General features: G+C 41.1%; 1 protein-coding gene across 11 annotated transcripts in view; it reads right to left on the reverse strand.

Annotated features, from left to right (window-relative positions):
- Positions 1 to 2,742: 2,742 nt before the first annotated feature.
- adgrl3.1 (adhesion G protein-coupled receptor L3.1) overlaps positions 2,743 to 26,331 on the reverse strand; it is a 172,218-nt gene continuing 148,629 nt past the window's right edge. For 2 of the 11 annotated variants that reach the window (XM_033624988.2, XM_033624980.2), the window contains 9 exons: positions 22,830 to 22,896; positions 21,554 to 21,645; positions 14,205 to 14,373; positions 12,680 to 12,808; positions 10,247 to 10,340; positions 7,774 to 7,902; positions 6,809 to 6,826; positions 5,838 to 6,140; positions 2,746 to 4,250 (listed from right to left, as the gene is read on the reverse strand). In XM_033624988.2, the coding sequence (XP_033480879.2) occupies positions 3,607 to 4,250; positions 5,838 to 6,140; positions 6,809 to 6,826; positions 7,774 to 7,902; positions 10,247 to 10,340; positions 12,680 to 12,808; positions 14,205 to 14,373; positions 21,554 to 21,645; positions 22,830 to 22,896 (1,645 nt within the window). In that variant the 3' untranslated portion in view covers positions 2,746 to 3,606. Of the gene's footprint in view, positions 4,251 to 5,837; positions 6,141 to 6,808; positions 6,827 to 7,773; positions 7,903 to 10,246; positions 10,341 to 12,628; positions 12,809 to 14,204; positions 14,374 to 21,553; positions 21,646 to 22,829; positions 22,897 to 26,331 lie in introns of all 11 variants that reach the window. The other 9 variants (XM_033624979.2, XM_033624978.2, XM_033624987.2 and 6 more) reach the window with 7 other exon arrangements.

Consider the following 26,331-nt stretch of genomic DNA (forward strand, 5'->3'; position numbering starts at 1 on the left):
AATCTTTATTTGTTTTCGGTGAGTGTTTTTATGGGAATGTGGATCTGTCAGATCAATTTTAGGAGTGCCTATGGTTTGCATCTTCCACATTTTATCAAAAGTTTGCCATGCAGTGTAGGACTTGCACTGGTCTTGTCTTGGCCGTGACATGGTCACCACCCCTCAAAGTTTTGGTCTTGTCTTGGTCCTGATACACTCTTATATCCCCTTTTCGACAGTCATGGGCTGGCTTGGCTTGGTTATAGTTTGGTTTTTCATCAGCCCAGGGCGGCAGGGATTTGCATCTCCATTAAAACAGGTCTACCCTTTTGAAGGTGTGTCTTCACCATATGACAGCTTTTCTTGAGTGATAACGTTGAAAAGCAGCAGGCTGATCCACGGCTAAAGTTCACTGTTATTTTTGCTTCATGTTCTATCATACAGCACGGCAGGTAAAAGAAGTTTACCTGTCTCAGGTCAGCTGGTTGCGCCTGTTGTCTGTATTTCTTCTAACATCATTCATCTAACATCTCACTTTGGCTCTCTGCTTTCACTCTTCCTCCCTCCCTGTGGTATCATTATACTTGTTTTCATTGAAGAAAAGCTGCTAATAAAGTTCCACTGATTAAGTGATAAACACATTTATTTTCTATAGATTCTTCACAATAAAAGTCCTCTGTTATTTTTGTATAAAGATTAGTTATTAAGGGCTTTTTGCCTTTGTTGTGGGGCGGCAGGGGCCCAGGCCGCTGCAAAGGACTCGCCCTTTATGGGACGCACACTCCTTCCCCTCCCATTATTTTGTTAGGTAAAAGCTTTTATTGTGAAGCAGCAAAATAAGGAAATGTCGGGTTTTTATCAGCAGTAACTTAACACGACAGCTAAAAGTGGACATGCAACAGTAAAATAAAGCAGATGTCTTAAGTAAAAGCAGGATGACAGGAGACAAACTAAACTCCAAGCCAGTTAGAAGCTACAAAAGTACTAGAAGCTGAACACACAGACATTTAAAAACACCATTGTCTCTTCTCTTCTGCATACACAGAGGTGAGTTGAGTCTCGCAACACCCATGTTTGTTTCAGGGGGACAAGGGGGGTCGTCAGGGATTGGCTGCTGTCGGCAAGACGTCACTGCTACCTGCTTGGAGGCAGGCAGGCGCCATTTTGGCCCTACTCTAGAGAAGTCAATCTCTGGCATGGCTTGGCGTATTCAAACTGACAAAGAAAATGCAAATCAGCGTGCCATGGTTTGACTCAGCAGTCCATTGGTCATGAGATGATCTGAGTTTAGATGGTCTTGAATACAACACTGCTTACCACAGTCAAAGTTCTTCCAAAAAAAGCTTCATGTTGTTTTGTAAACTTTTGCCTTCCAATACAGCCAGTACACTAAAAAGCTTGTAGCAAGATGTTGGCATATCAACAGTATGTGATCTCCCTAAATGACTGGAAATGAATATTTGAAGTGAAAACCCTGTCTGGGTTTAACTCTGTGTTTGCATTTAATTTCAATGTAATAACTGATAACACTCAAGAGGCGGAAAACCGCAAAGCTATGTCAGTAATTTATTTGTTGGCAAACAACTTTCACTGTTACAACAAATATTAGTTATGAGATCATTCAACTTGGAACCCATACAAAAAGAATAAATAATTAGCAATAATATTGTAATAATAATCATGATCATAATAATTTAAAAAAAGAACCATAAAACAAACCCAGTGCTGTTTTATTTACTCCTGCCTAAAGCCTAGCTTTCTTTCCTTCAAGCTTGTTTTGCTGTCTTCAAACCAATAAACAGATAAATAAATAATTTCTCTCTTGGGGACATGGAGAGGGCTTGTGGGATACATGTGCAAGCTACACTTCATACACTTATGATTTTTTTTCTCTCCTAAATAAGTAAACATTGGCTTTCCACACTGGACAGTGCTGCTGTGTGCAGAGTTTTCACATCTTCAGTACACATATGTGGTGTAATCATGGCATTTCACAGGTGAGACCCACCCCTTCTTCAAATAGTGGAAATTCTTTTTTTTCTTTTCTTTTTTTTTAGAATAGAGAATGACATTTATTATTCTCAGCTTTCTTCTTCTGTACAATCTCAACCAGCACCGCAAGGTAATGTCAATTGGTAGAATATTTGGCAATAGAGAGGATACGCTTCATCAACCATTCTTTTGTAACTCCAAATATCTGATATCTTTGTAATTTTTTTTCACCCAGGCTTGTGCCTAAAGGAAGGAAACGCTTTATTCAAGAACAAATGAGATGAGATCCACTTCCAGCAAAGTCTAACACGTAGCATTTCCATAGCAACCATCTCCTTCATAACTTTGCCACTTCATTTCCCCTTTAATTTTAAATCTACACAGTGGTAAAGTATATAGTAACAATTGATTTGCAAAATGTAAGTGACAGTGGTGTTGCTATAAAAGGACCAAAATGAAGTGTGCGCAAGGTATATGCGTATTAATTAAGGAGTGCTTAACTGTCTCTGTATTTACGAAAGAGTGACATGACAGATTGTTCCTTGCTCGTTCTGTCGTCTACACGTGACCAGAACACATCATGACATTTCAGAACAGTTCCACAGACAAAAGGTTTGCAACTTAAAAAATTGAAAAATAAAAGACTTGGTCATATGCAACATTTGTATCTGTATCTGTATTCTGTACAATACATAGAAACAGTTTGTGATTTCTTTATAATCCTTTGATAACTGAAAACTTTTACAGAAGAAAGGAGAAGAAACGGAACCCATTGTTTTTTTTTTTTAATTCAGTCTGTTGTAATATGATCTTCCTTCTTTGTTTTCAGTGAAATACACAGTAGCCGCAGTCACTACAACTTGCAGGAATGTTACACCAGCCCAGACACAACTCCAGTTTAGCAGATACGAACAGGAAGAGAATTCAGAACATCAGCGTGATATGGTTACAGTTCAGTTGCCCAATAAAATAGTTTTTGGGATGATCGGTAGTGAGGGCATATATCATACATCCTCCACTTGATTGGCAGATAGTGGGGTGGGGCCTTTTTCAGGCCAGTTTATGGTGTGAACACCGGAGTTCGATATCCTGCTCTACCCTTTGGAGAGGTGGAAACATCATCCCAGTACGTGTCTTTAAGAGTGAGACAGAGAGACAGACTTACAGACGAACAGACAGGCAGCTCCTTTAACCAGGGCTGGGGGCCATGCCCCTGTTGTGGTGGTAGTGGAGACTATATGCTATGATCTGCTAGAGGTCCATATTGGGGGAACTTGTAGGGCTACGGTCGATCCAAGATTCCAAATTAAAGTTACAGGTAGGGTGAAATTACAGAATCCCTCCCCCTTCCTCTCCTTTCCAGGATAAAAGTTCCATTTCTGTTTGATGTTCACAAAAAGTCTCACAGAACCGCCCTTTCAGTCTGCACCATTTATGACAATACATTCAGTCCCTGCTTCATTTGACCTGCGAATTCTCGACCATATTGTCATGAACAATAGTTAATGTCACACACAGTACATCAATCCAGGGGTGGGCCAGCTCAGTCTGTCAGTCAACAACACAGAATGTTTTCATTGGAAGGTTGGAAGTGTGAGAATGGGCTGGGGAGGGATAGAAGTCTCTTGATTGGCTCTATAGACTGGTAACAAGGTGGGAAGGGTCTACGGGCGGCTCCTCAGGTGACGAATCAGACTCCTCCTTGCTGCCGGACACCATGTATCCATCACTGCCACCACGGCCCATGTGGTAGTAGCTCTGGAGCTCGTGAAGGTGATTCCTGGAGCCCAGGTTTGGCATGCTCTTATAGTAGACGTCATCCAGCTCCGGAGCAGTGGCACTCTTACAGGGCTGCAGCTCCCCAGAGCTGTCTTCCTCTCCATCTGTTAAACCATTCATCTGCCCATCAGGAAGGTCCGTCAGCACTGGCATGCTGGTGTACAACGAGTCTCTGTGGTTGGGTGAGTGCGTGTGCTCGTCAGTGTGCTCGTTGGTCAGCAGGGGGAAGAAGCTCTCGCTGGTCTCTTGGGGAATGCGCCGTGGCCGGGAGAAGCTGTGAGGGGGCGGAGGAGGTGGGGGGTGGCTGTCTGGTGGAGGAGGCCGTGGCGGCAGGAGCGGAGCGTTGGACTCTTCTCTGATAATCTCCAAGCCCAGGTTCTCCTCATGGGGGAAGGCTGCAGGGTTGTCAAGCACCATGGGACCATTGTCCTCTTTACTGCTGCCCACACATCCACCAACTCCACTGCTGCTGCTGCTGCTGCTGCCTCCTGCCATACTCCCTGAAAGAACCAGGCAGGAATAATGGTTATAGCATATTTCTAGGAGCGTTGCTATTGCTTGTGTGGTGTAATGTGGTGATGATTTCAGTATTTAAATAGTCAAAAAAGTTATTTGACTTTTTAAAGTGGCTTTATTCAATATTCATATTAACAGTGGATAAAGTGTACTGTGTGTATTGTGAGAAGGGGTTGCTTGTACAAACTCACAGAAACTCTTTCGGCATCTTTGATCTCATTGTTGTGATTTTCTGGCCCACAACTTTACTGTTTTGATTCAACTCACTGCTTTCATCAGCATCGTTCTCAGTAGCAGCAGGCAGCTGTTTTCAGCAAAAAAAGCTCTGCAAAGCCACTGTACACTCTCTGCCCAAGCACCAAACGGCAGGCAGGCAAATTCAGTAACTAGTTGGTGAACATACTAAAGCATTTGGAAGCTTAAGGGCCAGATATTTCTTTTTATAGTTGGTGGAGATCAGCTAAAAGGAGAGTGAAAATTGGACTTGCATTCACCAGGAGGCCAAAAACATGTCTCTAAACAAATGCTAATGATTCTCAGCGCCTGCTGGATTGTAAATAAGTGGCTAACCCTTTCACAAGTTCAAAAGTGATGCAGCCCTTTCTTCAGAAATTATATTTATATACAACTGATCTGAAAGAGCCACTACATTTTGGACCAATTACGTTTTCTTTTAAAGGTTCAATATGCAAGATTCAGAATGTTAAAATAGCCGCACATCAGTATTTCCTACGTGAAGATATAAAGAAATAATGGCTTCAGCAGAGAATGAAGTCATGCTACTTCTCTGTGTGTTGTAATCCAAGCCTCTTGCTGGTTTGTTGTGGTAAGCCAGTCCAGCTGCGCATGCATGTTTGTTCATGTGTGTATCCAACTGGCTAGCTCATCACCGCCGCTTTGCACTGCGCTCATATAGCGTTTAACACTGATATCGGGACGGTGTTAAAAAAGCGTACATCTAATGCTCTGGTTCCTCCCTGGTTAACACTGTTAGCACTGTTGCTGTTGTTAGCACTGCCGCTGTTGTGTAAAGCTGATTGTGGAGTTAGCAGGTTTAGCTGCTAGCTGCCGTCTTAGCCACCTCCATGTTGAGAACCATGTGCAGACGACTCATATGCTCTGAATTTTGCCCATTTAAAATAATGTGGAAATGTTGCCAATGAACACACTGGGAAATGCACAAAATGTTGATACTGAATGCATCAGCAAAATTTCACTAGCAATGTAGTTCACTTGAACATCATTCACAGGAATGATGTGTGCCAAAGTTTTGTCACCAAAACATAATTATGAAAACAATTTATTAACACAAATGTAATTTCTAGGAGACAGGGTTGGGGGTTGATACGTCAGTGTTGAGTTCACAGGTTATTTAAGCTGCCCCAAAGTGGCCAAAATATCAGTTACTGCAAGTTAAATTCATTCATATGCAACATATTTATATATGTCTATCAACAGTATAAATGTTGCCAGCAAAACACTTTTTGAGGCACATGTTTATGCACCTAACTTAGTTATGCGCTTTACAAGTAGTGTCCTAAACCTGAAATAATTTAAATCAAAGCGGTCACCTCCGTTGGCCATGCTGCTGTTGACCAGCTTGTTCATCAGGTTGTGGTTGCGCTCGGTGGTGGCCCTCTCGTGGTTGTTGAGGTAGGATGGGATGTAATTGGAGGTCAGCTCCTTGAGGATCTTCTTCTCCAGGGTGGTCTCCTTGTGGTTGCTATGGGTGCCGTAGCCGCCACTACGGTCCAGAATCTGCACGCAATCACTCAAGTACTCGCTGCTGGCCATGCTGTAGTTGTTGGCATGGTTACCATTAAGAGGGAGTGTATCCATAACACTGGAGTCTCTTGCGTTGTTCAGGATGCCCTCTGAGGAACAAATACATGTAAAAAAAAAAAAAAAAGAAAGAAAAAAAGTCAGAATTGTTAGGATTCTTAAATAAACTAAGTGGATTCCTCAGAAGAGAGATTTTAATTATTGTTTGATATCATAGCGTGTGCTGTGAATTGAGGATTAAAAAGTAGCAATGATAATTTTCTTGGAAGGAAAAATGCTTCAAGCAACCATAATTCATTTAAGAGAAACCTCTGAAGTACTTTCTTTTCTCAATTACTGCCAGCACTACAGCAATACACAAAGAAGAGTTAGAATTTCACTGCAACATAAGATAAATGCTTTGAAGTGACATTTAAAGTTGTTACAGTGCGAGTAATTTTAAGGGCAAACCTATTGCATTTGCATTATAACTCAATGTCAATATGCACATTTGATTAACAATATTTTAATTCAATGAGATCCAATGGTAATGCTTGTTTTTTTACACTTTGCCCTAAAAATATGTGACAAACCAAATAAGACAACTGTCTTGGATGGACTGACTAATGATTTGCACAAAAAAAAAAAAAAAAAGGTTTCGCCAACAAAACTACTGTTTGGATGTAGATCAGACTGAAAATGTTCAGAGCGCTTTGGAGGCAAGAAAAGAGAGAAGAAAGTCGATGTTATTGAAGTAGTTGAGTATTAATTTAGCCCATACTTGTGTCTCGGTACGGTGCTAATGGACAGCATGAGGGAGAAGAGAGAAAACAGACAGACGTGAGTTCATACATCGAGCGAAACAACTTTTAGCAGCTACAGAAAAAAATCAACAGTTGCACAGTAATTGGAGGCATGATGAAAAATGTCTAACAAAGAAACCCTGTCTGATACTCAATATCAAAGTCTGCTTTTCAGGGCCTTATTGTTAACTGGCTGCATTCGTATGCTTCGTTATTTATTTAACACAGAGAAAACATAAAAACACCTTACATTTAAAAACACAGTATATATATATATGTATACAGTAGCATGCAATACGAGTCCCAGCTGACACATACAAAATGACATTCAAAATGAAGCACGTACTGTGCAAAAGAAAACATCAACACAAACTAGTACAGATATTTCATGGCTCCCAAGTAGCTTATAAAAGACACAGTGAATCTGCAGCCAGTTACATATAGCGTGCATCTATAGCATACAATAAATCAGCGTGTGAACTTGTTATACTGTTTTGATAAATCATCACCAGAATTTCATCTCCACATTTATGTGCAGAGAGAACTGCCCAGTGGGTGTCCTTTGTGAGGGATTATTGCGGTTTGATTGATCGCCTCACTTGGGAGCCATAATAAGAATAGATCAGACATGCAGCGAAAGTGTACCACAGTAGCAAACAGTTTTAAAATGAAATAACCATGCAAAAATAAATTTAAGGTAGAGAAAAACAACTGTAAGCTTCGGAAGCCCCAAGGGGCAAGGTGAAAAAAAACAAAAAACATTTGCAGGCAAAGTTTATCTCCTATGTAGGAGATAACATCCCGTATGTAGGAGATATACATGTGAGATAAACTTTTTGGCCAACAGCGCCTGCAGTTTTTCTTTTTTTCACCTTACCTCTCAAGGCTTCCGTACTAATCTAACTTTCTGAATGTATGTTTATAATAGGAACATCAGGCACACCTTGGGTGTTGTACATGCCCACGGCTGGGTTGTTATAGACTGCCGAGTCCCCCAGGAGAGTGTTATAAGGATTGTTAGTACCATGGGGACGAAGGAGAGCATTAGTTATAAGATGATTAGCCATGGCTCCTGGTACAGGCAGATAGAGAAAGAGAGAGGAAGAGCAACAGCCAAGTCGAGAGAGGAAGAGAGAGGAAAAGCAACAGCCAAGTCAAGAGAGAAAAAGAGAGAAGCACTCGAGGAAATAAAAAGGCAGAGCGGAGAGACAAAGAGGGAGAGAAAGGGGTTGAAGGGGAGAGCATGTAGACGTTGCAGAGTGGAGGTAAGCGAGGAGGAAAAAAGAGGAAGGGAGAGTGAGATGGAAAGTGAGTGTGTGGAAGAAGGAGGGAGAGAAGAGGACAAGTAAATCAAACAAGCAAACATAGTTTGAGGTGAAAGCCAAGAAAAAAAAAGCTTGACAAGTCATTCTTGCAGCCGCTGCATACAGGCCGAGGGAGGGGACGAGGGTGAGAGACAGAGAGAGGCAAAGAGAGAGTAGCATGGCTTGGAGAAGATTGTGCTGCAGTTCAATACGCTTGAGCAGAGCAGCATGACTACAGGATAGTTAATGGACAAAGAGGTTACAAAAAAAAGTGTTCTCGGTGCATTTTCTTCCCTAGGTGGGAGACAGATCATGTACACATAAAGACACTGCAGAAAAACAGAAGACAAATGACCATGACAGTTCCTACACATTCATCCTCACATTGTATTCTCCACTGTATCAAACACACACCTCTACCATTACTCCTAAGTGTGTACATGTGTCATATAGCATCCAAACATAGGTGAGTGGGGGAAAATACAGAAACTAAAACATCTCTGGAGTGACTTTTTTTTTTTTTAAAGAAACACTGTGTCAGTGTAATTAGCTGAAAGAAAATGCCACATTTTAGTTATGTAATCTAATGTTTTAGGATACAACAGTTTAATAAGACTTCATTACTATTTCACAAAATGAGAAGCTGGCCAGCAGCCTGAACTTCGCCAATGAAATAAGAGCTCCAGGTAGAATAAATTAGAAGGAATGGAGAAACTGAAATGTGGCAGAATATTGAATGATTCTCTGGGCATCAGGGTAAATTTATTATAAGAGGGAGTATGACATTATTGAGGACAATACTGACACAAAATCATCAAGGTAAATATGTCAGGGTGTTACCAAATGCACCTAAATTGCACCCATAGTCCCAACACAACTAAAAAAACAGCAACAAATTAATATTAGACAAAATAATGTCTTCAAACTGAACTTTTAAGGTAAAAATGAACACATTCCTTCTCTTTTTTACTCTCCTCTAATTTCAACAAGTCAATCTCCAATCAGAATATCCAATTTATTCCATCCTATCCTCACTCACTAAGCTGCAGTACATAGTCATTTAAAACCTACTGGCTAAGTAGCTCTCTCTGCACCATGCTTTAAAGTGTGAGGGAAAGAGGGGGCGAGGGGGGGTGTCTTAAGCCCTGCCTCGCTAAGTGTGTGATAATTCAGGCGCTGACACACACCGTGTCTGCTTTAGCATCAATCTGTCATGCTAACAGCTTATTAGTGGCCTGAAGGAAGCGAGGGCCACACCTCGACTTAGAGACTAACAAATGGCAGTGTACGCGTGTGTGTGTGTTCCACTGTATGTGTGTGTGTCAAAACGTCTAGCCGTTAGGGTGTCTATGTCCTCATTACCCTAGCCCTTAGACAGCTATACTCGTGGAATCCATTCTTACAGTGACTTCGTCCTGAGGGAGAGCAAAAAACAGCTCCAAATACAGTGGAAATACAGTGAGCTAAGCCTGATGCCTTCATATAATGAGATGGACATACACTGCAAAACTGTGCTCTGCCACATTGCTAGTACTGTGGTGGAAACATACTCTCAGTATTTTAAAATCCGTAGCTTCACCTTGAAGTGAAACACTACAACATTTAGCTAATATAAAGCCTTTATCTAATGCAACTCTTCATAACTTAAAGTGTAATCATAAAGGGACCACTGGTGTTCAGCTCAAAGTTGCGCACATAGTCTATCTCAAAGGATTTATCTCCCACATATGCTTCAAAAGATAACTATCCTTGGAGAAGCAAGTATAGAAGCCCTCTGCAGCTCAGTCAACTCTGCACTTTGTAGATTTATAATGGGACCACAAACTGGTTGATGTTTTAGTTTTGACAAGAGTCTGCTCCTAACTCTCCCTCCTGTAAAGTCATCCTTTGAAGCAGCGCAAAAAAAATAAATAAATTAAAAAAAAGTAGTAAGTGATATTTACACTCAGCTCTGCTAATCTTCCTTTCTACAAGAACACAGTACCATTATCAGAAGTTTGGACTCCTACCACTTTACTAAATGACAGCGTATGCTGCCTGAGCCTCCCGCTATTAATAAAGTAGATATGGTGACAGTGATGAGGATGCAAATGGTAGGTATCCCGTGGTTACCTCTGTTGAGCGTGGCGGAGCTGTTGATGTCTCCAGTGATGAAGGAAGACTCCTGTTTCCTCACAGTGTCATTCCACATCCGCCTGATACGACTCTATACACAGGAGAAAAGAAGCAAGAGATAGAGAGGGGGGGAAGGAGGAAGAGAAGGTATGGGTGGAGGCACAGAGGAGTAGCAATAATGTAAGGGAGAAGGAATAAAAGGAAGGAGCGGGAGGGAGGACATGACGACAAAAGAGGGAAAGAAATATGGTAAGAAACGTAACATATGAAGGTATGATGTGCAAAAGGAGGGCAAATTAGTGCAGGAGAGGCCGTAAAGGAAAAAAGCAAAGCAACGACCAGCAGGAGTGGGACAGGTGGGGAAAAATAATCACCCGTCAATGCCATTTATACTCCATCTTCCTGTGTGTCAGCATCAATATGTGAAGGTGTAAGTCAGGGTTTGGGCTATCTCACTTTCCACATTTGAACTCTGCACATACATTGTTTTTTATTTAATCACATATTAACAAGTTGATGTGTTTTTGGGTCAAACTTGCCTAAAAGGAAATTGAAACTCTGAATCATGTTGAAAGTGATAGCCCAGTCAGTCGCTATAAGAAATGTTGGCACTGTAAGTTTCTGCAAACCCTGATTATGTTACACTTGGCCGTTTCATACCTATCATATCAACATTTCTAAAGTAATGTAGTATATGAGCTGCCTTTGTTATCAGGAAATGGAGGGGACGATGGATTCCGTGACACTGATGCCTGCCAAGCTGCAGACCACTGTTTGAGAGCAACAAACAACAAAATAGGCTGTTTTCTAGTGAATCAGTGACCACATTTATATGCACACTAACATTCCACTATTATTCTGAACATGACAATATTCTGAATTTGGAACAGGTCATGTGAACAGCATATTCTGTATATGCCAATATTATTGGACTTTTAGGAGCTGCCTTTGGCCATGTATACAGCTGCATTCAGAATGTGCATCTAAATTAGAGTTTTTATCGCAGCTTCCAACACACAGTCTCTTACTTATTTACATTCAGCACTATGTGTTGTCATGTCTCTGTTGTACCAACTAGCCAACATGTTGGTGGAGATTCTCGGTCATCCATGTCATAGTTATTCTAAGTGCTATATCATGGGCATCTGGACTTGCTTGTGTTTACTGAGGATGTTTCACCTCAAGTCCAGCTGCTTACGATATAGCACTTAGAAAGACAAGCCAACAGTTTGCAAGGCTGGTGTGGAGATGCATGCCCAAAAGAAAAGCCTTTCTGGTCGGAAAGAGAAACACACTTGGATAGATAGACTTGGATATACGCAAATATGACAACGCAGACCTTTTCAACAAGTTGGTCGAAGGTTTGAGTAGGAGGCTGTGTTTGCATGGTCAGAGACCGCCACTGGTGTAAAACTTTGAAAAAATCCTACTTTGATGCAAAGAAGCAAAATGGAACAAGTGGCTCCAGCCATTCTACTTTCCATATTTTGATATGATAAACACGTCAAAATGTCAACATTAGTAGAATATCCATTTTAGCCATGTAAACAGCTTCGTACGAATATTGTCCTTTTCAGATGAAGAACAAAAAACAAAATATTTTGTGCTTGTAAATGTAGACATTGGTATATTTCCAATTACTTTTTCAGCACCAAATGTGGGTGTTTTCAGGGACCTGTCACTGTGTTTTTTGTGGCTTTTTAGCCCCAAAACGTGGGTGTATTTTTACAGAGACATTGCTGCTTTTCCAGTGGTGACTGTGCCCCTAAAACCAGGTATTTAGGCAAAAATATGATCTTTTCATTACTACAACCAAGTGTTTTTTGTGCCTAAACCTAACCACTTGTTAACCACGGTTAACACAAAGAAATGTAAAGTTTTAATGTATTCTGGGTTTCACATGCATTCATTTACTTGGGGCAGTCTGCCACAGTTAGAAACATCTGCCAATGCGTTTTGATCTTCTATTTTCTAGCTTTTCTAGTTGCGTAACATTCTTGTAGCACAGAGTGCACGCTGGGTACAGACGTAGCAGCACAATATCACACAAAGTGAAAATGAAACTTGCACAGGGTAATAAATTACCCTTTACTCACAAACAGCTGCTTCTCTTATCCATAGATCTGATCTGCTCAGCTCTGATCGGACTGACTGATCAATTATCCACTCATACTCAAAACAATGACAGAAAAAAAAAAGTGGTCAGCTATTGCTGCTACACACACAGATACTACTTCTGGTATTTGCTACATAATAACATACAAATGTAATATAGTTTCCATGGTTTGCAGAAACACACAATGCCAACATTTTTTGTGGCGACTGGGTTGAAAGTGAACAGCGATAACCCAAAACCCTCATGGCGTGCTCCGGCCTCACCTGAGAGTCTGCTGTGCTGTAGCGTCCAGGTGTGCAGGCAGGTAAGCTCACCTGTGAGCCTGTGGAGTAGCGGCCCGGCGTCCGTGAGGTGGTGGTCTTACTGGAGGAGGAGATAGAGGTCTCTACGCTCTTGCCGCTGCAGCAGTGAGTGCGCAGGCATTTGCCATACTCTTTACGCACCTGGGGAGGGGGAGGTGTGAGGTGGAGAAAGTTACACCCAGACATGCTATGCTCTAATATAAAAACCACAAAGCACACATGTAGGGGGAGGAATTGACTGATGTTCTGCTTTTAACTTGCATTTATTAAAGCATATTTTTAAAATGTCATTCCGGGAAAGAAGCAGACTGGAGGGGCTTAACTTGATATAGTGTCCCTATTAACTTCTTCTTGTTCTCAAATTCCTTGTGCAAACACTAACTCCATAAAAATTTAGACATTAACGGATTAACTTCATAACCTTTTCCCCCCATCAGCATCCACCCCAAATGTTATTACTACCCACATATCAATCTGAAATGGACATATTCCTGAGGGAGACACATGATGCACTTGTACACACAGAACATCTGCATTTAGATCCCAATCAAGTTAGAACAAATAGGACTGTAATTGCTTTTTAACAAGCTTGTTGGACTGGCAGACGTGTATTGCCACATGCTCTGTTTGAACAGCTGTGTGGTGAGTCGCTCCATGCATCTTGGGAGAAACCATGTTGGGTTGCAGCCAAAGAAAACCTCAGCACTGTTCTGAGGACATCTCTCAAGATACCTGATCCCATGGCCTAACACATACTTAAGTACATTGTACACACACACACGCATGCACACACTGCACTTGTTTACTGGTCGTACACTTAAATCTAAAATCTCTCTGCGGGACTGCAGCCAGATGAGAGTATTAAGCATTTGATAAATTTTCTTTCCATATCCTACTCCCCTTCTGTACTCCCAGGCACTGACAGTGTGTGGGAGACTCTGTAAAAATATCCCAGGATGTGTAGGCTCTTCCTGGAAGCCACATATAATTCAAATATTTTAAAATAAGTGATCCATATGTACTGACAAATACCTCTAATCCTTAAGGCCAACCAAACCCAAAACATACATAAAGGAGGTCATCTTTTCAAAATGAAAAAGGGGGGCCGTACTGGGAGCTGTGTGTCAATGTGAGCAAGGTTGTTTTAAATCAAAGAAATCATCGGAGTATCTTTAACCACTGCCATTTAGACATCAGAATAGATATATTTTTCTTCTGAGTGTGTCCAAAATTTAAAACAAATGAGAGCTAAATATTATCAAAGTTTTGAACAAGCTATTTCAGGCTTCATGACCTCGCCTGATGATGACAAATACTGTTTGTTACCTGCTGCCACCAGGCGAGACAGACAGTGAAAGAGAGACAGCGAGGTAGTCAGTGTGAAAAAGTGAGACAACTGAGCAGCCATGGGGGTAACTGAATGACCAATCAAACCCCTGACAGCTCTGCAGATATTTTTGGTGTCCCTTCTCATCATTGCTAGCATGTGTGTGTCTGTCTATTTCTGTACAGCTTTGTCTCTGTTTGTCTCCCTCACCTTCTTCTGCAGGATGCAGTGAAAGATGAAGATGAACATGCCCTGTAGAGAGTTGAAGATGGTGAAGAGGTACGCCATGATGACGGTGCTCTCGTTGATGTACATCAAGCCGAAAGCCCAGGTCAGGCCCAGCAGACACAGCAGGGCTATGGCCCCGATCACCCAGGACCTAGAAGACGAGTGGAAATAACTGTGAGGGGGGGGGGGGGACTCTATATGTTTCTATCAGTTCAAAGTTCATTCAGTGTCATACATTCTTAACAACATCACTATTTGTTACGCCCAAGCGGCAAACGCTGAAGAATGAAGCCAAACGCGGAGGTGCCAAAAGCTGCAGTTCCTTGAATGGCCACTTGAGGTTGGCTCCAAGAGCGAGTCAGTCCTCATGTTAAAAAGCCCGACTTAACAGCAGAAATAAACATGTTGACAGCCTGGTACAAAAAACAGTTTTGTTCCCTCAACTGTATGGGAGTGAATTTTTATATAACTCACTCATTTGTATGTTATTAAGGCTTAAAGTCATACATAATTAACGGTGTGGTCACTCTGAGTGACAGGTGGGTGCCGTCCATTGACAAGTTCCTACCATGGGGATGAAGGTTTAATTAATAAACCATAGTGTAACCCAAGATTCACAGAGTAAAGGCAAAGCCCTAGTTGTCGCCATTTCAGTGTGTTTCAGTTTACCTAAAAAAGTCTTGTTCAGTGTTTGGTTGTTCTAAAAGACCCTCTACGGAGACGGATATTCAGTTTTTCCAGTACATACATTTTGTTTAATGGTTTTAAGCCCATTTTTCGCAAGCGAAAATTAGCATTAGCATTATCACAGTTAACTATAGCTGTAAATGCACCATGCTAACCAAGCTAGAAGGTAACGTCAGGGCTCATTCAAATATGGTCACCTCTGGCTAAAAAAATCCAAAATGGCGAAAACAAAATGCCGAACTTGTTGCTTCAAAACGGAAGTCCACAACCCAACCATTATTTTAGTCACATAAAAAAGTCTTGTAAAGCGTTTAGATGCACTCAAAGACCCTTTAAGCAGTTGGATATTGAGTTTTTTCAGGAAGTACATTTTGTTTTAATGGTTTTTAAATTCTGGGGGTTTTTTTGCAAAAAAAAAAAAACCAACAAAAAACAAAGTAGTGATATAACACCCTTTCAAAATACTATTTCCAGATGAAAGCCTTGTATTTTTTACAGTACCGCAGAGCTGTGTTCCCTCTTAATTAAACAATTTCTTGTAAACAGGAATATTGGTATTAATTTTCATTAGCTATGTAAACAGCTTAGTAGGAATACGGTCTTTTTTTGGGGAAAGGGCAAAAACCAGAAAATTTTTGTGCATGGAAACATACTCAAATGTGCTCTTGCTTAGTTAGGACAAAATACAGTTTTAAACTCCTAGCTATTATCGGGATATCCACAAAGATCGTTTTTTTTTTTTTGCGAACATTGACAGTTAACAGTTAGCATTAGCTAAGGTTAGCACTAGTGCTAAAACTTTTGCTTTCTTCATTGGTTTAACAATTGTAAGGGTGCCTCATCAATTTCAGCCATTTCCTCCCCTCTTGTTTATAGATAGGTAAGTGATAAAATAACAATGCCATCATTTTTTCTCACTCAAAACTGTTCAGTTAAAAGGGAACACAGCACTGCAATACTGTAAAAAATAAGAGGTTTGGACCTGGAAATAGTAATCTGAAAGGGAGTAACATCAGATTTAAAAACTGGATTGTCAGTCTCTTGTCTTAATATGGTCACTTACGACTCCAAAAATCCAAAATACCATTGAAAATGCCAAACTCAAGGCTTCAAAATAGGAGCCCAAAAACCAATGGGTGATGTCACGTTGGCTACGCTCATAATATATGTAGTCTATAGCCACGCCACATACTATGTAAAATATACTGTATATTGTAGGTTATATTGTAAGAAGGATAACATGAGAAGCTTGTCTCTTTTCCTGGATCAGAAAAGCCATTCAGCCAAGTTTAATGCATGTGGGATCATGAGGCAGGAGAAAGGGGTTAGAGAGGGTTCATTTGGAGTCCCAACACTGTGGGAGTGGGATGGAGAAAACAGTGGGAGGTTTTGCCTAAAAGAATTATACTCATACGAAAGCGGTGAGAGAATAGGGAGAAAGTGGATTTGCTCATTGAGATACCATCTCAAGAGAGGGAGGGGAGGTTATAAGCTAGCTGACGTCAGCCACAAGTATCGAGAAGGTCAGGCACACAGGACTTTTTCCAAGTTCCATCCAAACTCCATCACTCAAAGTGCATGGCAGAGGGTAAAAGACGTTTTCACAGGCAGAAGTGGCTGCTGAAGTCTGTTAGTGCAATTGTGACTGTAACACTTTAATGGAATGAATTGTAATAAAAAGTTTTCAAGGCTGTGAACCTCCTTTTCATATAAAGCCTATGCAGAAGTGAGTCATAAGGGGCCAAATGTCAAAGGAATGTGGTCGTGTCGAGGCATGTGTATGCATTGTAAGTTCTCGTCTGAGCGCGTGCATGCTGTCGTGCGTGCAGCCATGTGAGTGGCTCCACTGGGCAGTAAGTAGAGGGACATTACAGCCATTATAAATGACATTTCCCACTAAAGGTCACAGTTTCTGGTCTGCCACAGCCGCGATGATGGCTGTTAATTTGATTGGCTGACTGGACAGTGATCACCTCTCATGCGAGGGACTGAGACAAGGAAAGGGGGGTAAGGAAGGAAAGAGGAGTGGGGTGGAGGGAGAAAAAAGAGAGAGTTGAGGTATTAGAAGAGTTAGGAGGAAGGAAGAGAGAAAGAGGAGGAGAGTAAGTGAGTGAGACTGAGGTGATTGATTCGATGTTGCCCTCTGTGGCACCATTCAGGCGAGACAGAACCTCCAATAAAGCTCGTCTGACGACCCTCTTCAATAAAGGGTACACTCATCCCTCACTTTTCCATCCCTTCATTCCACCTCTTACTCCAGTGCTCCCTTGAGTCATAGTTTCTCTCTCAGACTCTGTTTCCCCCCGTTCACATCTCAACATTATAATATTTCAATAGCACATTAGGTCTGTGGGTCATAGGAGCTCACAAATCACACATCAACATGTAATCCATTTCACAAGGCGGGTTAATGGTTAATTGAGGGATATGCAGAGACTCTAGGCGGGTTGTACAGACAAACAAGACGACAAGCAAACCAATCAAAATGTCTCTAAGAAGACGAAAGGCATCCTGATTGGAGAGTGGCCTTACCCGAGCCAATCCACAACAAAGACAACTCATGATGGCTTGGAGTTAAAGAGACAAAGAAAACAAAAGGAAGAAAAAAAATAAGACAAAACGGCATGATGATGATTAACAAGTAAATGAACCACAATAAGACATGACTAATGAAGTGAAATAGATTAAAATCTATTCAGCCTTTAGTGTACTCAGAGAGACGAAGGAAAGTCATTAAAAAGGAAAAAAAAGATCCAAAAGCATCATATTCTAAATGGTTCTTTGATTTTCATCTTTCATCGAGCTTTTTGATTACATTCCCCTGAACTGCACTGAAGCAAAGATCAGCTGGTTTCGTCTTTTTTTTCTTCAGAAACGCTTCCCACTTGAAGTCCTACTTAAAACCGCTGTCATAAAAGATACATTGGCAGTAATATTTAAATGATAAATCAAATGAGCAAGCCATTTTGTGATTTACATTATAAATTCTGAGCTGCGCCTGAGTAAGGCGTTGAGCTCTGAGCCATGGCATATTGTTTGAATTAGACTGAGCCTTTTGTCTTGTGCTGCACTGGAACGAGAAATAACACAGTCCTGATTAGTTAGCTTAGTAGACAGAGTTTCAGTGTTCAGTGGAAATGAAGTCGTATTTCAGTGACGTTCTCTAAGGGCGATATGAGTAATGACATGACTGGGATTAATAATGTGATGGATTCAATGAGGAACATCTTGAAATGATGCAAGAAAAGAGTCCCCTTTATGTTGCTGCTAAACCAGTGATGAACATGGATTTAAAGAGATAGCTCAACATTTGGGAAATTCGCTTAGTTGCTTCCTTGCTGAGAGTTTGATGAGAAAATGGACGCCACTCTCAAGTCTGTAAGGTAAATTGAGATGCAGCCAGCACTTTTTATCTTAGCTTAGCTTAACAAGTGGCTTATACTTGAAGTGCAGAAACATGACTATAGAGTGCTCTAGGAATAAGTCCTAACACCTTGAAATGAGTTAGCATTTTAGCACTCCCGGTCTCCCAGTTCCCTTCGTCTTGAAGTCAGTGTTTTTCTTTTTATTTATTCTTTTGGTTAGATGCCTTAAATAAGATCTGTGGTCAACCCTCTAAGACCCACATACCGTAGACCCATTTTGTCCTTTTTATAGGGGGGGCAGGGGATCTTTGTGGGGAGATAGCAGGTCAGCAGTGTATGCCACATAGAGGTGGTATATATCATCTGAAAGAACCTGAAATAAATTTAAGATGCAGCTCAGCACTGTGTGTCAAGTCTTTCTAGTCATAAATCTGTATTAAAGGGCGCCCAGTAGCTCAGTGAGTAGAGCCGGCGCCCCATGTACAAAGGCATTTTCTGTCGCAGTGACCATAGGTTTGATTCCGGCTCCTATCTCTCCCTCTTTGGTCAGACGCGTATTTAAATTATGAAATTTAGAGTGTATAGGGGCTTAGAACATTATGATGGAGGTATCTGATGGCACTTCCCATGCTCAATTATGTCTCGTAAGTTGTTGGATCAATTTTTTCGGTTGATACCATTTATTACACATAGTTGGTGCTAAATTTAAGCATTTTTGACCTCTAGAAAATTGCAAAAAAATTGTCCAAAACCTCGCCAAAATACCACATTAAGACACCAAGACCTAAAGGAGCACCATAGAAAAATCCATGCTGTGATTTGGTATCAAAAACTTTTGATATTTGGAGATTTTTGTAAGAATTAAATTTTTTGATGATTGGATGGTGAGCACTTCTGTTCTGGAAGCTGCTGAGAAACACCCTTATTGTCAATATCCTATAAAATCCATCCATCTTCTGAATGCTCGAGGTCTCTAGTTTGTGGCTGTAAAGTTTTACGAGGCTGTGATTGTTCTAGAGGTCACTATAGGTTATTTTATACAGTGTCTGTTTCCAAAAAATGGTCTCACTACAATGAAATGGCTAACAGGGGGGCTAACATCATCACACATGAACAAAGCTGGGCTCACTGAAACCACAAAAGTCTCAGCCCTCCATTCATAAACAATTTATGCAATTCAAAGACTGTTTAGGAACCCCGGTATGCAAAAATAGTCAAATATAATAGGCAAAAATAACACATTATTAAACAAATGCCATTATTTTGAATTATTTTAACAAGCTACAAATTAGTAATGATAATAAGAGTGCTAAATGCAACCATTTCAGTATATTTCTTTAATGATAATTTTAACTAATTGGCAAGTCAGCATGAGGGTACTGCAAAAACATCAGTTTTATTTAGACAGCAGTCCATTGATGATCCCTATATCAGCCTGCAGTAGTAAAATGCGAGGGCTGGGAGGTGAGCTATTGTGAATGTTTGCCAAATATCCAGCATAAACTATAGTTTCAACTTAAAAATCTAGTTTCAAGCCAGTCGCAACCTCTGCACCTTGGTGAGGTGAGGTTTGGTGAGGTTATAAGGTGTAGAGGTCGGAACTGGCTTGACCGCAGTGATTTGTCTTTTCTGTCCATACATTGTCGATGTCTCTCCGCAGTGTTCTCACATATAAATTTGTTTTTCACCGCATGAGAAAATGGATGTTTAGCATGAGAGCGTGAGAGAAGTTTCCATTGTGTAGATCTCACGGTCAACGCGTGACAGTTGGCAGCCCTGTTTTTGATCCATACAAAAACCAAAGTGTAAAAAAAATAATTTTCTGAGGTTAAAGGCAGAAATATTTGTCTCTCCTGGCTGTGAAACAGTCTGGCACATAATCCACTGTAATACCACTGCTTGTTGTTTTGACACTTAGCTTTTGTACAGATAAAACAAACAAGATTTTATGTGTTAATTAGTGTGCTGGTAGCTCTGTGACCTTCTGACAGAGTTTGGCTAGCTGTTCCCCCCCACTGGATATATAAAGAGGACTAGATAGAGCGATGAATGTGGAGTTGCTCAATGGTGCATGAAGCCAAAATGGTTCAACTGCCGCATACAAAATTACCCGGTTGATCTGGAGGTTACTGGCACTACTTTCGCACTGTGCGGCCCATGCAGCATGCGCACTAGAGACTTAGTGCAGCCAAGTGTGGCTGAGCGGCTAAGTTCCATTTGCCAAATGCTCAAACTTTCAGTTTAGCGCTCCGCTAACTTGAATGGGGATAAAAATTATTAATCGTGTGGCTCTTCTAGACTTTCGATATGTTTTGGCCTGAATGCATTAAAGCCCAATAAAGAAATTAGTCATTTCATGAGGGCTGTAACACTAAAAAAAAAAAGTATTCACTGAGTTACACACATCTCCTTCCCAATGCAAGTCTATAAGAAAAAGTCTTTTTGGGCCACAGTATATCACGTGACAGACCCTGTAAATTGCAGTACCACTGTTCAACCACAACGAAAATTGGCTTTGAAGCCCGGTGCACTTCCTGGGGGCCTGGTTCCCCCTATTTCTAGTCTCAATGTTAAGCTAAGCTAACCAGCTGTTGACTCCAGCTACATAGGACAGACATGAGAGTCCTACCTTTCCTCTGATTTAAGAAAGCAAATAAGCCTTTTTCCCAAAATGGTGAATTATCTCTTTAACTTAATCCACACACACACACACACACACACACACAAGCAGGTGTGTTGAAATGGGGGGAAAAGTGGGACTGATTATCTAGCGCCCTGATGGAATGAGGGCTCTCAAAAAGCCAGGAATGAAAAGTTTGGATTTATTTACATTTTTTTATAACAAAATAATTAGTGCCACAAATAAATAAACATTGACTGAATAAACCAATGAACCTCTTTGAGGCCTCTCTCACCCCTTAAAGGTGCAAAATGGTTTAGTCCACCCCTGCGCTAGGATTTTTCTCTAAACTCAGCTAGAGCCGAGCGATTGACTGCTTTTGCTGCTCATCTTTCCAGAAGAAAGGGAAATCGGAGATCCAAAAAAGAAAAGAAAAAAAAAAGCAAAGGGAAAGAAAGCAAACTCACTTTGAAAAATCTAAAGGTGGATCAGAGAGACATGGATCAAGAGAGGAAGAGCAGGGGCCCCACAGAGACTGCTCATACCGAAGGCCCAGAATTTGGTGCTACACCCCTGCACACAAACGTGCATAATTAGCCCTGCTTTCCAACCCACGGTTGCTGGTGTGATGGCAGGACTGTATGCATACATGTACTTACTTGATGTTGTCTAGACATCCAGAGTCTGGTTTGAGAATGGCCGTATGATGGAACATCTTATAAAGAGCGATGCCGAGGAAGATTACATTCAGCTGAAACACATGCGCGCACACACACACAAACACACACACAACCAGACACACATACAAGTTAATATTCTGCAGCAACAAGCCTAATTAAAGACACAATGTCACCACAACAATTCACTCACACACAGTGCATATCATTTCATTTTCCCTTCCAGTAGTAATTGGCTTGGGGGACACAGTATCAGCCCACAATCAACATCCCTTTATGTGCTCAAAATACAGCAGCTTGAGCATCAGGGAAAATACAGCAGTCATTACATCCATTGAGGATCATTGTTACAATAGAAATCCAATTCTCACAGATGCTGTCTATTCTATTGGCCTGCTAACGCATAGATATGGTGGTTTAATAATGACTGTCTGGACTGTTGTACTGGGTCTCCAAGGCTGTATATGTTACCAGTGGGCGTAGAGTCATAACAGAGCAGTCCCACCTGCACCGCTCCCACTTACAGTCCCGGTTAGATCAGTGATAGCCTGCCTGACATTTCTAAAATGAGTACAGAGCATCAGCGTACATGCTGACATTCACCTAATTGGGAACATGTCCCATTGCTTTCATTCTCTCTTTCCCAAACAGTGTTTTTTATATATATATATTTTTTGCTTTTTCTGTCTGCCTAGTCGACAAACTCTATTTCTGTCTGTGTTTACTTGTTACAGGTAAAAGAACTGTTCCTGCTCCTCAGAACAGTTTCCTGACTGATGAAGCATCATTCAGTGACATTTCTCTATGAAGGCACTGGCAAAATGGTCAAGCTGAGTTCTTTGGCAGTCCGTGTTCCCATTTTTTTCACCGTGCAATGGACCGCATTGTAATAAAGAAGCTACGCCAGGAGGAAGCACAGTGCCTGGATCATCAAATAAGTGCTTAAGAGCAACATAACTTTGCAGAGTTCTTATCACAATCTGCGGTTTGTGCTCTGTGTCCTTCCGAAGATTTCCAGCTTGTTGGAATATGCGCCCACTCGAGAGTTAATCCATGAGTGGGAATTATCAAATTGACATGTAAAGTTCCTTCCGCTTTCACTTACGCTGCAGAGGAGCTCTGGCAAACCTTGTAGGAAGATTAACGAACACCTTAATGTAACCCGTCGTTCCCTGCGTGAACATGTGGCAGCTGGTTCTGCTTTGCACGTGTAGTGCTATGTCGAGTGTGTGTGAGCATGCATGTATATGTTTCTCACCATAATAATAAGCGTAGCAGGGCCTATAAAGCTCCAGATAAAGTATGTGTCCAATCGCAGCCAGCACCTAGGGAGACAGAGACAGAGATAGACAGAGAGAGGGAGAGACAGCAAGAGAGAGAGAGAGACATCATGCATGAGAAACAGAGGGAAGAAGAACAGGAGAGGAAAAGACGCATAGGGATTAAAAACATGCTCCACTCTCCAGATGGATGTAGGGTAGCAAGGATTTACCATCAGAGGACAGGACATGCATCATAGTTACACACACACACACACACACACATGAAAGGAGGCAAGAAGGGGGAAAAAAAGTAGTGCATTACATGACATACAGTATATCAAATGCATCACGATAGAGGGAGGACAAAAGGAATTGGAGGGGGATGAAAAAGCGAAAGAGATGGAGAACAGTGACGAAGGTGTTGCAGGATGAAGGAAACAGACTACACGCACGCCTCAAACATACATCACACGCAGAGGGGGGAGACAGCGAGGGATGAGCACCTGTGATAAATTCACCTTTACTTCCCCCTTAGGGCACAGATATATGACACGGCCACATCCTGTGGTCGCAGAAATATGACATGACTGTGTTCATTTGAATACTGAGTTATGGATGCAGCCCTCATAGCGAGCTATTTATGAAGTCTGGGAATGGCTGCGATTAGTTTAAAGGGAAGAGGAGGGACACACACACACACACACACACACACACACACACATAATAAATACACATAAACACAAGACATGCATGAACACACATAACCACACATTCATTTCTGACCACAAGGTTAGCATTGGTAGTAAAAGATATACTGCTCTGTGCTAAATTATATCACCCCCAAACATCTTCACTCGTCAATCGCAGCAAGCAGGGGAGGGAGGAAATAAATAAAAAAAAGCCCGTCCCCGAGTGCCCTCCACTGAGGTCAGACCCAACGGGTTGCAAAAAAAGGTGCGGAGAAAAAAAAAAATGCCGGAGCAAAAATGGCCGACTGATTCATGACCAGCTGCTTTTGAATTATTAATCTTTCAATTTCCAGCACATTAGAGAGCCCTCCATTATGGGTCCCTGACTGTGTCACTGCATCCTCCATTAGGGCTCCTTTGCTAAGTCACTGCCACCTTCATTATGGGAGGTGAATGAGAGTCAGTGCCACTGGCTAATATGTGGGAGAATGGGGGTGTGACAAGGTGACACAGCAGGGATGGCGGATGATATTTCCAGAGGTTTTGTCTCAATGTGTTGTGTCAAACATGATAAGCTGTGCTGTTTTCAAGGCTGGACTGATAAATGAGTCATGCAACTTATTTTTTTTTGCTTTTGATTAAATGTTCTTTGCCGCTAAAATAGCTGTGTCAATTTCCTTTCAATTCCATGACGCATGAGGACATGAAAAGAAGAAACACTGTTTGCTTTGGTGGATTATTATTTCGAAACTACAAGAAAGTGTTTCTTGGTGACACGCTCTCACTGAATTCAGTGTGATTTGGGAGATGTGGCTGGACAGTTATTTCACAAAACTCATCACGACATGTTCCATTTTCGCTGTTGAACCACGGCTATCGTCTCAAGGCAAGTCTCCTGGTCTGTTAGCTAATGGCATGCAGTCTGATTATTCATCCAGAGCTTGGCATTCAGACTCTCATGTTTTAATGATCATCCCACAATGAAATATTGATCTAAGTGGCATACGGATTGGCGTGGCTTGATGGTTAAACAACGTTAAATTCCAGCCTTTTTCCTGTATTAGATCAGGGATGTGGACAGACATTTTGAGGGGCTGTTGCTCTACCTCCCCCCGACCACCACCACCACCCCCCACCTAACTTAAGGTGTCAATCATTCATTGTACCTGAACATTGTAAAACATGGTCATTTAACTAACCACATATCCAAATTAAATTTGAGAGCTGTTTTAATTTCTAAGATTAGTGTAAGTTAACATAAAGCCTGTGTCTAAAGTAGACCAGGTTCATTTGCTGGGCTGCTGTTTTTTTTTTAAATTCTCTCTCAAGTGTTATATTTATTGTATTGTAGTGTATTGTATTTATTGTATTGTATTGTAGTGTATTGTATTAGAATACAAGAACATTATAGAACGTTATACAGGATTTCATGAACTTACTTTCAAGCCATACCATCCTATATATCACTAAAGCTATTAGAGGTATTTTACTTGATCACCAGGCTTTCCAAAGCTCTCTGAACGGGAGCTTTTAGGGTTGGGCCTCTAAAAAATAGCACTTTTCTAGCATTATGTTAAAGAGGAAAATTATTCACAAAACTATGCACTGATATAATATACTGTGTATTTGTTACCAATTGAAATATTACTTTTTAGTTTTTTTACTAGTCTACTTTTTTAAAAATAAGCCTACTTCCCATTAAATTAATTATGTAGGGAATAGCTGCTTGACATTTCTACCATAATGCTTCACCTGCTGGTTGTCTGATTCCAGCTCTGCAAAGTTGCACTCCTTCTGGCTGCCTCCCTCAGCTCTTTCTCTCTCTACTGTCTCTTTTTTGCATCCAGCCTGCTGCCTATATCTTAACCCACTAGATTGTTTCATGTGATAACATAATATAAGGCAATATTGCCAGTGGCACCCCACAGTTTTTTCCATAGGAGTGGCCAGCAGGGGCCACTGAAAATCTTTGGTTGGCACTCCAAACCCAGAAGTCAAAACTGACTTCTGGGTATTGGATTATGCTGTTGTTATACAGGATAGTTTAAACCTATGTCAATATGGAGAGTTAAGGGATCGCATAGTGATGTACTTCCGTTACTTATTTTACAGTCAATGCTACTAATTTCCTAATGTGCTTAGACTAATACCACCACAGTTAGAACTTTGAGTCTCAAATGCTAGGCTATTTATTTTTCATCAAATAGACTGGTTGTCCTTTGAAGGAGCACTTTGATTCTAAGAATCAAAACATTTATGGGAAACAAGCCTTGTCAAGTGTAGGGAAGACTTGTACTGTAGGTACTCACAGAAACCACTCTCATGAGAGGTCAAGGGACCCCTTTGAAAATGACCATGCTAGTTGTTCCCGAGACAAAATTTTGCCTAAAATCTGAGCATTATCTACACTTTTCCTGACCAGATATGCCATCATGGTCTATACAAATGGATAGCTTAAAAAGTGAGCATGCCACAGCCTCTTAGGGCCCTGAGACACCAAGCCAATGGTCAGCTATGACTCAATGACGAGCTGTCGCTGAGTGTCTGTCACCCTAGTTTTTGCAGTGTGTCCCACACCATTGGTACTAGTCGGCCAATGAAGAGAAGTGAAGAAAGCAAACAAATGACTAAGGTAAAGAGGGTGTGAGATTGAAACAAACTTGTCATATAAGGTAAGATTATGTTTTTAGCCACTCTTTGGCAGAAATGGTTTGTAATTGCTTGTTGTATTGTTTGCTGGCGCATAGTAAATTAAATTTGTTCTTTCAACATCAAGTTGTGTTTTTAATGTGCTAACTGGCTAATTAGC

The sequence above is a fragment of the Epinephelus lanceolatus genome, chromosome 3 (assembly GCF_041903045.1).
Source record: "Epinephelus lanceolatus isolate andai-2023 chromosome 3, ASM4190304v1, whole genome shotgun sequence".
In the NCBI taxonomy this organism is placed as follows: domain Eukaryota; kingdom Metazoa; phylum Chordata; class Actinopteri; order Perciformes; family Serranidae; genus Epinephelus; species Epinephelus lanceolatus.